This window comes from Psittacula echo (genome assembly GCF_963264785.1).
Source record: "Psittacula echo genome assembly, chromosome: 9".
Taxonomy (NCBI): Eukaryota; Metazoa; Chordata; class Aves; order Psittaciformes; family Psittacidae; genus Psittacula; species Psittacula echo.
In genome coordinates, this window is record NC_137745.1 from 9,232,905 (window position 1) to 9,247,821 (window position 14,917).

The window sequence follows — 14,917 nt, forward strand, 5'->3', positions numbered from 1 at the left end:
GAAAAAGCTTCCAGCCAGGGCTTCTGCCTGTTCACAGGACTTGTCCTGAGAAAGCCCTGCTCTCTGAACCTCCACTTCCCAAGAAAAGTTGAATTCTATTTCCTTTGTTTAAAGGCGTTTGACTGCATTCAGGGGTTGATGGCTCTACATGATCTGAGCACACAGGATCCAGATGCTCTGCTTTGGATGCAAAGTGAGGAATGCGCTGACTGTTACTGGACCCAGGGAATAACTATTAGAGGAACACCGTTAATCCAACTTTGCGTTTTCTTCTCTAGTACCTGCAGTTCCCCGATAACATTTATAAACGGCTGTTGCTGCCAGCTGTATATAGAGCAGTAGGCCACCAGATGGGGTAAAGCAGAAGCAGCTTTGGCTGTTACTCAGGCAATTCCTTATTTGTGCCCTTTGTGGGAGGGAGGAGGATTATGGGTCCATGCTGCACATGGCTGCACCAATATGTGCGTTTGTGGGGCCATACTAAAAATTACGTGGGACTGCTGAGGCAGTTTGAGATTTTAAACAAGGCCTGGTTTTTGGAAAGGTGACTTTGGTTTTATTAATTTTTTTTTAACCAGCTCACTGGTGTTGATTGCCTGGGTCAGTGTAGCCCTGCAAACAGTGGTACCTGCGTAACTGAGGGGTAAGAGCAGCAAGGTGATGTGTGTGTGTGGTAGGGAAAGAACAAGCAATCGAACATCAGCAGTGGCCCCTTCTCGGGCCAACTCTGCCTATAGAGTGGAGCAGCGATGCGATTTTGATGTAGATTCCGTTACCCCCATTTATTACATGTTAGCTTATTTTTACCCAGTGCTGTTGATGATTACTAACTAGATTCTTGTCACAGAAATTAAATAAGGAGACCTTGTGTTACCCAGCCACTACTGGGAGTTCCGTCTGTGAGAGCAGACGAGAATCAGCCTGAGTCAATGGCTTGAAGTGCACACAGTGTTCTGAACTGTTCCTTAGGGGGTCCCACATCTTGCGCCGTGCTGCTTGAGGATGCACAGCTAGCTGTGGTGTCCTTGGGACCAGCTGCAATTGTCAAACACATCTGCCATCGTCAAACCCAACTGTTTGTTATCATGGATGTACTGGCATCTCCTCTGGCTCCTAGCAGGTGTTAAACCCTCCCCAGCTTTCCTTTTTCCTCGTATTTCATTGAAAACAAACTCTATTCATTATGAGCTTCTTTGTATTTTTGAAGCATTAAGATCTCTAAAAATACTTATTCCATCCTGTAAAGTAGTGACATGCTAAAGTGGGGTTATGTTTGAAGTTTAGAAAAGGGTGAGGAAAGTTGGGGAAGGGTGAGTTAGGATCTAGTTAATCCACGTTAATTTAGTTACCCAAGTTAATTCTTGGGTAGCTAAAACTTTGTGTTATGTTGTCAATTGGTGATGAGAGGTATGTTATAAAATGCATGTCATGTTGTTTGTATTTTTTCAGTGTTAAAAGGAGATACATAATATTTTGCATAAATAAATATGGCTTTAGTGGAAGCTACTATGCCTGTTTCCCCTTGTGAACATAGTCCTGTTCTTGTAATAGCATTTGAAAGGTTACATTAGTGTGAGTCAAGTGCGGTTTTTAGAATAGGATTCTTCTGAGACCAAGCCTGGAGGCCCTGAATTTCTCTCTCAAAAGACGTTTTGATCTTCTGACAAAACTATTATTTCTGAATTTCTTGGCAATTTGTGTTTGCAGCTAACCTTTGGAGAAGAGGAATGACAACACACACTCGTCTTTGTGTTTTGTCAGTGTGCCGCTCCTGGTGAGCTGTTGGCTTGTGCTTTTTTGAAGTTCAGATGAAACCCCTGAATGAGTTTTCTGTGAGCTCTTCGGGAAGGTGGCATTCTTCTGGCGTCATGTAAGAAAAGATGTGATTCCAGTCCTGCAGAAGGAGCCCTAACCCCGGCCTTGGTAGGACTTCACGCAGTAGAGAATCAAGAGCTTGCAGTCCCTTTGCAGGCTGGAGGTCTTATTTATGCTCACGTGCTGAAAATGCTGCTGCTGCAGGGTATGTGTGTGTGCTGGAAGAGCATCACAGCAGAAGCTTAGACCATCCTTTTATATAACCTGTTTTTCACAGTCTTTAAGTTTTTGTGATGAGGAACATGGTTGTGCATTATCTATTGAAGTAATGATGCTGACTGCCGGTTTGTGTTAACTGTGAAATAAACATGGCTACTGACATCTAACTTGCTTTTTGTCACTGATTCAGGTGATGGTCCTGCAAAAGCCCCATCTTCTTGTCTGATCAAACGTCATTTATGTGGGCAGGCACTTCTCATTTCACAACGTAACTGATTATCTGCCTACCGTATGTGAAATAACATGAGGAGAAGGGTTTTCAGCAGCTCATCTCTGGAAGATGTGGAGAGGCAGGTGCAGGGAAGGTTACAAAAATGGCCAAGTGGCTGGATGTTGTTTTTGTCAGTATAAAATAGATTGTGATGCTATGTTACTATGTATGTAAGGCGTGAGATCTTAAAAGGGCTGAAATGTTGGCATCGATGTTTAATAAATGAGCTGATGGTAGGCTTGTTTTTCCTGGGAGCCAGACAGTAGCTACTGTCTCATTGCATGGGAATATGCTCCATGGGGTGTAGAGGTGAGGCCATGCAATCTAATTGCTGTTACAGTAGTATTGTGGCAATGTTCCTTTAGCTAAGAAATGGCTAAAACACTTAAGTTTTATTGTGGTTTCTGGGTTTAAAATTAGAGTGGAATAAACACACTTAATTTCTTATTGTTGTTACCTTTAATCTCTTGTGGCTACTGTGATGTCTGTCATAACACCTACTTTGTGAGTGAGATACCAGGAAATAAGAGATGCATTGTTGCTTAGAAGTGTCAGACAATAGCACTCCACTCCCTAGGAAGAGCCGCTACCATTCAGAACTAACCCCGACAGCCTTGGCTTTCAGGTTTGATGCGCTCTGGGTGAATTCTCCTCCAGAGCGGTGGCTTGCCACCCTGCACAAGGCGTGTACCCACCTTTGTGGTTTGCCAGAGTCCCCCAAAAAAATGCCAATGCTGGTATTTAGCAGAATGCTTCAGATCACAGCCAGTTGGTTTGCATGAAGGTGACTTGGATTATCTTACATTAGCGAACATGATGATCAAGCACTCTGAGGTACTGAAACTGTTTTATTATAGCTGAGTAGGTTTTAATACAGTCATAAATAACGTCACAGCTCGTTGAGCAGAAGGATAAAAATCAAGGAGTTCAGTGGTAAGCCGGCTTCCATTTCCTTTGCTCAGATGAAGTCAACGATTTATTATTATTTTAGGCTGTGTCTAATGATTGTATTAGTACTGTGAATAAAATGGATATATCTAGACTGCTTTATTCTTCTGCTTATTCAAGCCTTTCATATTGGGGCTGACATGAGACATTGTCTGTAGCCAGAGTGGTATAAAGCCCAGCTGAGTCTTACTAGTTCTTTATTAACTGTGACATGTAGAAGCTCGGGGCATGTTAACAGCGTCAAACTCTTCTGAATTAACAAAATCTTTGTTCTCTTGCTAACTTCTTCTCATGGTGCTGTGTATTTGTTGTAAGGCAGAGAGCCTCAAAACAGGCGTGTTCCAGAACAAGTGTCCTTTGTGCTGTAGACAGTGCATTGCCAAGTGGTTCGTTAAAATAAATGGTCTTTTCTAAATAATTTTCACTCTTATTTTTGGATGCTTGTTTAAAAGCATCAGTAGGAAGGCTTTTCAGTAGATGCACAGGCCAAGCTGTTCCAGCACACGCTGCGTGGCTCTGGTTGGCCTCAGTGTATTTATGTTTTCACGTTTGGGTCGTGATTAAAGGGATGTTCTTGATATGTGTTTTGTAAGTGACCTTGAGAGCACGTTGCCAACCTCCCAGTCCCCGTGTAATTATGTGGACAGTGAGTGTAGCAGTCTTTCACCTACATCATTTTTAGACATGCAACAAGATGTAGGGGTTGAACTAGATGAACTTTCAAAGGTCCTTTCCAACTCAAACTATTCTATGATTTTATGATGTCCTTATGTGCAGTGTGCCTCCCAAATGGGAAGTTCTTTTCCTTTTAATATAATAATCCACAAGTTGCATTTGAATTTACACACAGCTCTGATTTAAGAAAGAAGATACAACTGTTTCTGCTTGTGGCTTCTGGGTGTTTGATATATTTTGACCTAGTGTCATCTTTATGTCTCTCTTCCTATCTTGTGTTTTGGTACTAAATGTTGAAAATTTGTAAATAACTACTTCAGTAGCTGCCCACAGGCAATATTCTGAACACCAGTTCTTTCTCACAAGCTACCACTGTGTATTTGAAAGGCTTTTAAATCAAACTCACTTCTTTCTCAGCCCTAAAGTGCAGAAAATCACATTCCTCAATATTTGAACTTATCTTGGGTCAAAGCTGTTTCATATGCTATAAAATTGACCAGTGTTTCACAAACTTCATAGTGACAGATAAGACCAGATCTGAGGATATGGGTTTTTAAAATTTATGAGAGGAACAGGTTGGGGTTTTCCCTTTCTTAGACTTTTTACTTACAGTTTGGCCAAAACAGCCTATTTTTGCTTTTATTTCATTTATGAAAGTCGGTGTGGCATGACACAGTAAGACAAGTCCTTGCAGGGGCAAAGTAGATGTACTGCATTAAAATCTGCTTTTGGCGTAGAGACTTGAAGCTTCTTAAGTTTTCTTTATTAAAGTTTGGACAAGTAAACAACTTGCCCCAGTCTGAGCGTGGGTAACTCCACATCTCTAGGAACTGGTAGTAAGGTTTGTTATTTTAAAGTCAGCATATGCATGTGTGTTTTAAGTTTAGCTTTGGTTACTTGTTACACAGCATCTTGCATGAAACCGATTCCTGTTTTCTCCTTTGTTCATTTTCTGAGAAGGATACCATTGTTTTTACCCAGTTCCATTTACATTCTTCACATTTGACAAATGAGCCATGATGAGCAACCTGAGTAAAACGAGGTGTGGAGAAAGGATACCTCTTCTCACCTGTGGAAACAAGGCAGGACTTGTGCAAAACCCCATGGTCCTCTGTTTGTGTAGCAAAGTGCATGCTGTCTTGGCTGTGGGCTCTGGAAGTATACCCAGAATTTCTAAATCCTTTGCACGTGTGAAGGTTGGTGTGATTAAAGCAGCAGGCCCTGCTTGGAAGAAGGGTTGTTATTCTGCACCTCTTCCCTGCCGTGGGAGATGCAGTAGAGTGAAGGCATTAAAACACCACTTTTTCCAGCAGGTTTGCTGGGAACTCGAGACCTGGAAGTGAAATACTCTGTTGTACAGGTCTAGCAGGGGTTACAGAGAGCTGGAACAGTGTCTGGATTAATAAACCCTGTGAAATGTAACTGATAGTCCTGCTCAGGCTCTAAATATGTGATGCAAGTCAAAGCTGGCACTGGCTAACACCATGCTTGGCAACCTGAGGAGGAAGATAAGGTTGGACAAATACTTTTACTCCAATGTGACTCTTTCAAGTTGATAGTGAACTGTGTTAGAGTCTGGTAATTCTTGTGTTGGTGTTGCTTGGGCTGGAGGAAGGGCAGATAATTGTAGTTAGACTGTGAGAGGCTTTGCAAAGGGAAGATGGCTTCAGATCACCTCTGCTGGCTTTGGGCTCCCTCTTGAGTTCACATCTCTGTGCCAGGTCTTGCAAGAGAGCTTTTTGGAAGCAACTTCATGTCTGTCTTTGATGGTTCCTGTAAGAAGAAGTCATTTGTATCTACTGTGAGCAATCTCAAACCTCCTAGTGCTGATGAAAGAGCTTCCTTGCAGGAGAGGGTGACAGAAGTGGACGTCAATGCAAGGTGCTTCAATTAAGCTTTTTACCATGGCGGTACCATAATTCAGGCTTGCCTGTCAGATGCAGTGGTGTGGCTGATATTGTTGCCTGTTAGTCATAAAATATTAATGCTCTGAAGCACCTGGGGTAGGTGAAATCATAGCAGAAGATTTGTGTCTGACATTTTATGGAGTCAATTACTTGTCTGTCCTAAAATGTTGCAATGCTTTTTGGTATCCTCTCAGTAACTGTGTAAAATAGAGATTTATGGCATGGGTCTTGGGAAGTAAACAGCTGAAATGCTGGTTTCCTCATAAAATAAATGCAGGACTTCAAAGGACTGAGTCCTGTCTGAAAGCTGCACTTGTGGAATAGCAGCTATCGTGCCACTGATGTGCAAATGACACCAGTTCCTGTCTCTGTAAGCATATCTGGCTAACCTGTCTTTAATTTCCTTAGATACTGTTGTTCTGTGCTTCTGAAGATAAAGTGTAGTTTCTAAGTATTAATCCACAAAAGCTTGGTTCTTTTTTGTCTGTTTCATGTCTTTCATTTGGATGAAAAGTCACATTACACAGAGGAAGTTTTGGTGATGGGCAAAACAACACGTAGTTGTGTAAGTGATCTTCATTCTGTACAATGTGCCTTGTCTTTTTTGTAACCATTGGTGCTTGAAGATGACTGTTGGGTTCACTTAAACTGCAGTCATGATTCCAGATGACTTTCTTGTACCTGCCATGATTTTCAAGTTCAGAGGGTTTTGGTTTGTTGGGGTTTTTTTTATGAATTAAATAAGCAGGGAGTTCTGTTGTGCTAATTTATGTCATTTATTGGCTGTGTTCTAAGATAAAATGCTGGAATCAACTCATCTTGCTTGTCATTCTGTAGTCAATACAAGTAACTCTTCACCTTTTTCCTGCTCTGGGCTTTCTGGTCAGTGTTCTTCTGGCCACTTTTCTTGGGTTAGGGATTAAATGAAAGGGGAGCAAATATGCTGTAGAAAAGATGGTGAGAAGGGGAGAACGGCTGCTGGAGAAGTCAATGAATAGGTTTATCTATCACTAAATTCACAGTGGCCCTATGGGGAATGATCTATCACATACCAATCAATCTAATTTTGGTTATATTTTGAAGGCAGTAGCTGCTTGTTCTTGAACTGGAAAGGTTTCAGAAAGCAAGAGGACTGAACCCTTGCAAAGCTACTTCAGGCCACTGATGTCCTTAGGGGAAAAAATGTGATGCTGTTGCTTAATATTTGAATGCGGCATGTAGAAAACGTCTTTGAGAATGAGTTAAGCCATTGTCTGGTTGGTGATTTGGATTGCTCGGAGTTGGGTGGTAGGAGGATTCTTTCTGGCATTGCAGTGAAATGCAGGATCAATATTTCAGTGAAATATGAAGTTCTTTTATGGTCTTTGGGATTTTCAGATATATTCAGTCAAGCTGTGGTGAATATGACTTGCAGAATCTTGAACCTGGATTAGAAAACTTAAGGAGAATAAGTCTTACTGTAAGAGGCACTAATTATCTTGTATGTCATTCAGAGATTTCCGCTATTCTCCCGTGTGAAAGGATAGACACCTATTTATGCAGCTTTCTGGTTTTATTCAGAGTCCTAGGAAACAATTTGTTGCTGCTGGTTTTGGATTTTTATCCTTGAAAGTGATGGGTCAAAGCAGCTTGAAAAAGCAGCTTTGAAGCCCTGGACTAGCATGTTGAAGAGGCTTTCTAGTGCGGAAGACCCAGCTGAAGCCTGTAGCCTTTGCAGAACACTGAAGTGGATGTGGTTTTGTATCGTTTTTCTTTGGGTACCATTATATTCATAACATCATATTGTTAAATGATACAGAATTTTAACCTTTCATAAAAATCCCATGACATTTAGCTGTCTAAGCAACAAAAAGTTCCATTGAACTGAGAAAACTGACAAAAAGTGTTTTATTTGTGATTATAAACTGTAAGTCCTAAGGCAATTTGCTTGAAACAAATGGTCTTTTTAATTAAAAAAAGTGGGGTTGGGGAAGAAAAGTCTTCCTCCCCCTTGGTTAGCTGTCCTCTGTAGATCTCTGGTATGTCCCTCTGCCCACGCCTATCTCTGCTTAAATGAAGCATCAAGTAATTTGGCTTTACTTTCACAGGAAGGTTCAGGAATGCTTTTGGTGAGAAGAATCTCCTTACATGTGGTCTGAGGAACAGGAATATACTCCTTCCCAGCTGGAGGGGGCCAAGGGAGAGAGGCAGCCCAGAGCTGCTGGCGTCGGCATGGCTGTCTGTCACTTGTGTTGTGCCAGCAGAAGATTTGGGGCATCTTCAGCGTTGCATGCTTAACTCCATGTCATGGTTCTTAGCTATTTGCTTTTTGTGTCCTGTAAACTCAGTGGGAGGAGGAAAGCATGGGGAGCTGTTTTGGCTGCACAGTGGCTCCCATCTGAGCAGTTAGACCTGAGCGTGGCACTGGCTCTGAGCAGTACCTATGGAGAATCCCCAGTGTGGGGATGGCCAGGGGCTCTGGAGTGGTGATGGCAAAGGCCATCATCACTCCAGGGGTGAGGAAGATGGAGGTGTGAGGGGGTGAGGGAGATGGAGGTGTGATACCTGCCTTGAAACAGGGGAAGATGAAAAATAGGGAAGCCCAAAAGCTGGTGGAGGAAGGAGCCTTGTGCAGGCAGGGCTTCCTGATGCAGGATGAGATTGCTGTCCTCAGAGTGGACAAGTCCTTTTCCAACATCTGGGTTTTAAATGTAGCTTTGTTCTCCTCAAATTCATTTAATGTTTTACTCCTGATAGTTTTCCTTATTGGCCTGTTCCAAGTTCTTGCCATTATTAGCAAGTTATTAGCAAATTAAGTCTGAGTGATACCCAGCAAGACTTGACAGGAGGAGCAAGTGTCAGAAGTAATGTTTGAATTGCTTGTGGTAGATTCATACAGAGGAACTATTTGAGCTTTCTGCTTTGTGTTTAAATTCCTGAGCTCCTGATCACCTGAACAGGAAACAGTTTCAGTTGTTCAGATTGAAGGAAGTATGTGGGTCTACTCGGGAGTCCTGTCACTGATGTGCAATGTAATACAAGGGTTTTGAAGGACGTAGTCTGAAGTACACCTAAAATTCCCACTGATATGGTGTATATACTTAAAGCTAGTGAAAGCCATTGATTGTTTGCTTGATTGATGCTAGATACAAGGTCTGGGAAAAGTCTGCTCTATGAATATGGGTTATTACTGTTGTTTCTGTGATGTGGAAGAGCATAGGCAGCTTCTCAGGAACTGTTTTTCCCTTACTCAGATACTTGAGCTGGATTTATGCACTGGAATTAGCAGTCAGATGTCTAGATTAGTGAAGACATCAGAAAGCTTTTTCCCTGCTTGAGATAATGTTGTTCTCCAGGGTATGTCCAAAGAGCAAAGAGTGCTGAGTAATCAGCATGGCTCCATTCCAAACATTTCTAGCCCAGCTGAGTCTTGTAGGGCCTAGGCTGGGTTACATATGGGTGCAGTCAAGCTGATTTTTTTTATACTGCTTTTCTTAGTGCTTCAGCTCAAGAAGAAACATACTAGCTCCGTGTCATCGTGGCAAGAATGGATGGAGCTTGAACCACTGAACCTGTGAGACTCATAGTGCAGGAGTACCTGATGCAGTGACATCTCTAACTGTGCTTGGAGCCAGCCCATGGAGATGAGTGGAGATGCTTCTGAGCTGGCATCAAAGGCTGTTCTAGCGTGAAACCAGTTCTAGCCCTCTACTTCTGAGGCAGCGCTATTCTGCATTGTCTGTGTAAGCAGAACCTTGATAATCAACTTCAAATATGCACAAATTGGAAGTACAGCCTTCTTCCAGGTGTTTCTTTGAATCCAGGCTGTAGGCTGCCACTTGGCCATCCTTGATCTGTAGTTCCTTGTAGCCAAATTCTTCTTTTACTGCGGTGTGATTAAATTTAGCTGGTTTTGCCATCTTGTCTTAAATGATTTCCAAAGTTCTGCAGATGATACGTCCATTACTTCTTACTTGCCGGTACCCAAATGCCCAAAACCCAATGTTCTCCTCGCTTCAGTAATGTTACAGCAAAGCTTGGGTTGAGATTCCTGGAGATGGATGGCTTGGAGATCCAAAGGATTCGGTTTCAAGCTGCTTCACATTTCTTGCATGTCCCCATTCAGATGCATTTCTTAGGGCATGTATCCAAACCAGCTGTCATCTTGTACTTTGTGTCTTGTGAACTTGGAAGAACAACAAGAGCTATTCTTCACCCCAAAGTCAAGAAAGGGCTGAGGACCAAAATTAGATCTTATTTAAGTTAAAGCTTTTATTCACGGTTTCAAATTTGTGGTAATGGCATTTATTTGTAGGGTTTGTTTTGCAGCTCTTTGCTTGTCAGACATTTTGTAAAAATGTGAGACTGTTTTATAGCTTATCTAGAGGCTGACCATGACTGGTGCATCTTGGGACACTTGCCCTAGTAGACGTATTTGGTTTCTCTTTGAGGTGGAGACTGCAGAAAAGGATGCTCTAGGCCAAAGAGAGATGGGCAGCACAACCCATTTGAGAAAGAGAGGAACTGTGGAGTAGCAAAATGACACAGGCTAATCTAATGTAGGATAGTGCAACAAAGTCTTGGAAACATAAGTTCTTGTGAAATACGCATGCTTTTTTCCAACAGAAGCCCTATGGCAGTTAGCAGTGCGTGTTTTAAACTTGATTAGTGGTAGAGTCAGTTCAGTGTATTAGTATATACTTAAAATACTATAATGTTTGATGACATAGAGCTGTGGATCTTGGAATTTTGCTAGTCTCTCTCCTGGGAGTGTGGAGGGGTGGGTAGGAGATGGGTGCAGAGAAGAGAGGCTTTGCTTCATCCCGTGGAGCCTGAAGGACAGCCATGGTATCTGATGACTGCAGAGGAAAGGGAATGTACAAATTCTGTCAGATAAGCAGGGCTTGCTTTTAAAATAACATATTCCAAGATAAGTGTTACAAAAATAACGTGATTACTGATAACTTCATTTGCTCAGAAGATGAAAATGTAAGAGAAAAATAGACTTACCTGGGTAGCGTCTTGATACTAATGGCAGGAAAATTGGTAGCTCAGTTTGGGACTGACAAAGCAAGTGCTGTACTTACCACAGCAGACTTCTTGTACTGTATTGTCTTGCAATTTAGTGCAACAAATCAGATTAAACTCCCTAGAAATGCAGTCTCAAGTGTGCCTCCCTATGCAGCAGAGACTTTGGAAAATGAAAGTTGAGCAGCTTTTGATGCCTGTGCCTGAGTACAGGCTTTTGTTGAGCTGGATAGAAAGAAAAAGTAAGTTCTGGAAGGTGTAGGGGCTGTGCGCAGTACCATGACTGTGCATAAGTGCAAATAAGTGCATCTGAGACATGCTTTAGCCCATTGTCAACCATTCCTGAACTGGAAAACTTCTAGCTGTACACTGAGACAGAAATAATGGGCTCTGAAGCACCAAGGAGGCTGAGGATGTGATAGAGCTTCTTCATATCCTCTGTGTTCAGCTGCAGGTCCCTTGTAGACTGGTGGGGCACCAGGAAGCTGATGACAGGACTGCATAGCCCCATGGGTTTATCCAGGGCACCCCACTGCCAGGGGATACGCATTACGCTCGTGGGGCATTTGTTCGATTATTCCTTACTCTGTACTTAAAAACTTTTAACCTTACTGCTAAAGAAAAATACCATTGTCTGTTAGTACGACTGGAACGAAAGATGAATAGTGAATTAGCCCTGAGCAAACTGTCAATCTGACTTTGATAGCTCATCACTTAAAAGATTCTTTTATGTTTGTGAAAAACCATGACATCAAAGCCAGGGGGAAAAAGATAATACCAATACTTAGGGCTAAACTTGCATAGCTTCCAAGAGGAGCCCCTGTGTGAACTGTTTGTTTCTCTGCATGCGTGGCTAATTAGCCTAGGTTACTATAAGTCTGAGCAGTGGTGTTCAAGTTTCTTCTGCTGTTTTGGGGTAGCTTGTTTATGGTGCCTCCTTCCATATGTGAATCCTTCAAACCGGAGTAGCATAGAGTGAAGGATATTGCAGTCTCTTCTCTTGCAGCCTCTTAGTAATATGCTGGAAATGCTTGAGTATAACCATTATCAGGTGAGTTGTTATTGCAGACTTCTTTTAAAACCTATTGGTAAGAAGGCTTACAGTATACATTAAATCCTTTTCCTCTAGTATCTAGTGCATTTTATTTAATTTCTTCGACACTAAGAAGTGGAGGACATACATGGTCCTTTGTAACAGCAAAAGTCATTTAACAGAGCTGTTTTAAAGCAAAAAAACTTTTCAAAGTATCATTATAATTAGATTTGCTTTCCACTTTCCGATGAAAACATAAATGATTGAAGAATGGTGACAAAGTGTTTCCAGGATATGGTGAAAATTTTGTATAGAAAAAAATTGCCTTTCTTCTCTTGCTTATTTATGGTGTGTGAGAATAGTTGGGTAAGAGTTCTTCCTATTTTGTATATAAAAAAAATAATCTGTGTACTGAAAAGCTTATCTTAAATACAAAAATAGCTGTTGCCGAGGACAGTGATTGATCTGAACTGAAACACTTCTTTCTCTTCTTGCATCTTATTTGCATAATGTGTTTATAAACAGGCTGTCTTATTTGTATATGATTTAGGCTGTATCTCTGAGATATACATAAGTTGTAGGCACAATGATAGTTTGTTCCTCTTCTTTTTAATTCTTAACCTTATATGTTACTTTAAAAAAAACCAAGTAACCCTAAAAAAACAACAATGAACATTTTGATCTCTCTGTTACTTGATAGCCGATAAAGGATCGCAATCCATAACACTTGGTTTTAATGTAGCTACTAACAAACGATGTAGTACCTTGTTTCTTCATATTTTAGTGAAAACTAAATGTCACATGAAGGTCTGAATGCAGAACTGTCTGTTTGGGAGTATCTGTATAAATTGGAGAACATGAGCGTTGGTCTTAAGTGAGAAATCTCATGTTGTAGAAAAATAAGTGGACTTCTTGGTTTACCCTTAAGTCAGTTATTGAAACACTAAGTCATAAACTGATTTCTTGCCACTGAATGTGGATTAGCAAAGCGCTGTTGTCTTCCTTGGAGCTGCACAGGTTTGTACTTAAGTCAAATGCTTAGCTGGTCTGTATGTCACAACTTCATAGCTCAAGTTGATCGCATGTATGTATCATGCCACAGTTGATAGCATGGATGTACAACAATAAAGCACTTCTTAAATTGTGTCATACAGGTGCAGACTCACCTTGAGAATCCAACCAAGTACCACATTCAGCAAGCCCAGCGGCAGCAGGTAAAGCAGTACCTCTCTACCACTCTAGCAAACAAACATGCCAACCAAGCCCTGAGCTTGCCATGTCCAAACCAGCCTGGAGATCATGTCATGCCGCCTGGAACTGGAAGCAGCGCACCCAACAGCCCAATGGCTATGCTTACCCTTAACTCCAACTGTGAGAAAGAGGTAATATGCTCTCCCTGTTCGTATTCTTCAGTAAAAGGAAATTGCAATCTGCTTTCTTTCTGTTTCACACTGTATTTCTCATTCTTGAGATGCTGTGTTTGTTCTTTTCTGAACTGTTCAGTTTGAAAGTGCAGCTACTGCCTCTGTGTCTGCCTGCCTAATGTACATTTACATAGAATATTTTGGCAGAAAACCTGTGTCCCTCTAACTTCCTCTGTTTTGAACTATTTTAGCTAGTTTATGCTTATCAAAACTACTTTTCTTTCACCCCCTTGCCTGGTGTATGCAGTGAACAATTGACCTTTGGAGAATACAAAGCTGTTTTATAAGCTGTAGCTTTCTGAAATAATGTTATTTATGGCTCATTCGTGCAAAAAGAGCAAAGAGCATAGCAAAAATAACTGAAAAACTCAAAGCTTTTTGAGATATGTTAGGCATTTTTACAGTAAAATTTGAGCAAGTCTCATGCTCAGCTGGAAGGCTAGATTATCCCAGCTAATATATCCTATGTTACTGATTTCTATTTCATGGCGAGTTCAGTGCTGCAAATAGAAGACTTATCTAGTGTATGCCTAGAAGTCTTCTATCACCTTGTGTTAATCTTTGCTGGTAAAAACTTTCTGTGCTCAGGTGCTGAACGAACATGGTTTGAAAGATGTTAACAAGCCTAAAAATCATGTCAATAGCTTTGTAACATGACAGACGAGAGACAATTGTTGAGCCCCTTGTGTCCCTTCATGCTTCCCCCTCAAGCCTTTGTGCCAGGTCTTTAATATAGATGCACTCCATGAGTAAACTGTTCTGCAGCTTTGAGAAACAATTATTACAGAACATATTTTGTGTGTGCAAGAGAAATTACTTGTGCTCCATAGCAATGAAAGAAATGAAAATCAGATAGTTCTATCCTGTTGTCCTAGTTGTACCCAAGTATTTTTTTTTTCCCCCCCTCAAGATATTTACAGCTTCACTTTGCTGTGTCATCGGGCACATGTGTGCATGACTTGTTTAAATCGTGCTCTTTTTGGAACTGAGACTGTGCCATGAACTCAGATCCATGCTTTGCTTTTTCTTTTTTTTTCTTTTTCCTTTTTTTTTTCTTTTTATTTCTGCAGGGATTTTATAAATTTGAAGAGCAAAGCAGGGTTGAGAGTGAGTGCCCGGCTCTGAATACACACTCACGAGCATCATGCATGCAGGTACTGGATGACACAGGAGTTGGAGCACAGCATGTTAGAGGTTATGTTGAAGAATAAACTTGCCCTGTAGTGCCTTTCAGAAGCTGAATATCAGATATATTTAAGGAACAAAACAGCAGCATTTATTAGCATTGATGTCAAAAGCGCATTAAGGTATCTGAAGAGGGGCAGTGCTTTCGTAGCACTGTAACGCTAGAGCGGAAGACCGTATCAATCGTGCATTAAGATCTCACTTAAGAAAATCTTTGCTAATGCAGTTTTCCAAAGATTGCATGTATGTCTCCTTGTCCTGATGGTTTCTACGGTCATGTTTCTGTGCGCGTCACACTTGCATTTAAAAAAATGAGTAGTTTCTAAGATCATGTTTCTGTGCAGATCATACTAGTGTTTAAAATAATGATATGAGAAGACTTTAATCCATCCATGCTGATTCATCCTCAGTAGTCATCTTTTTTTTTCCTTCC

At 41.2% G+C, this 14,917-nt stretch overlaps 1 protein-coding gene across 6 annotated transcripts in view; it reads left to right on the plus strand.

The window, feature by feature from the left end:
- The window catches only part of MITF (melanocyte inducing transcription factor), a 101,804-nt gene that overhangs the window by 69,521 nt on the left and 17,366 nt on the right, over positions 1-14,917 (plus strand). For 4 of the 6 annotated variants that reach the window (XM_080625716.1, XM_080625713.1, XM_080625714.1 and 1 more), the window contains exons 3-4: positions 13,030-13,257; positions 14,370-14,453. In XM_080625716.1, coding sequence (XP_080481842.1) covers positions 13,030-13,257; positions 14,370-14,453 — 312 coding nt within the window. The remainder of the gene's footprint in view (positions 1-13,029; positions 13,258-14,369; positions 14,454-14,917) is intronic. The other 2 variants (XM_080625715.1, XM_080625718.1) reach the window with 1 other exon arrangement.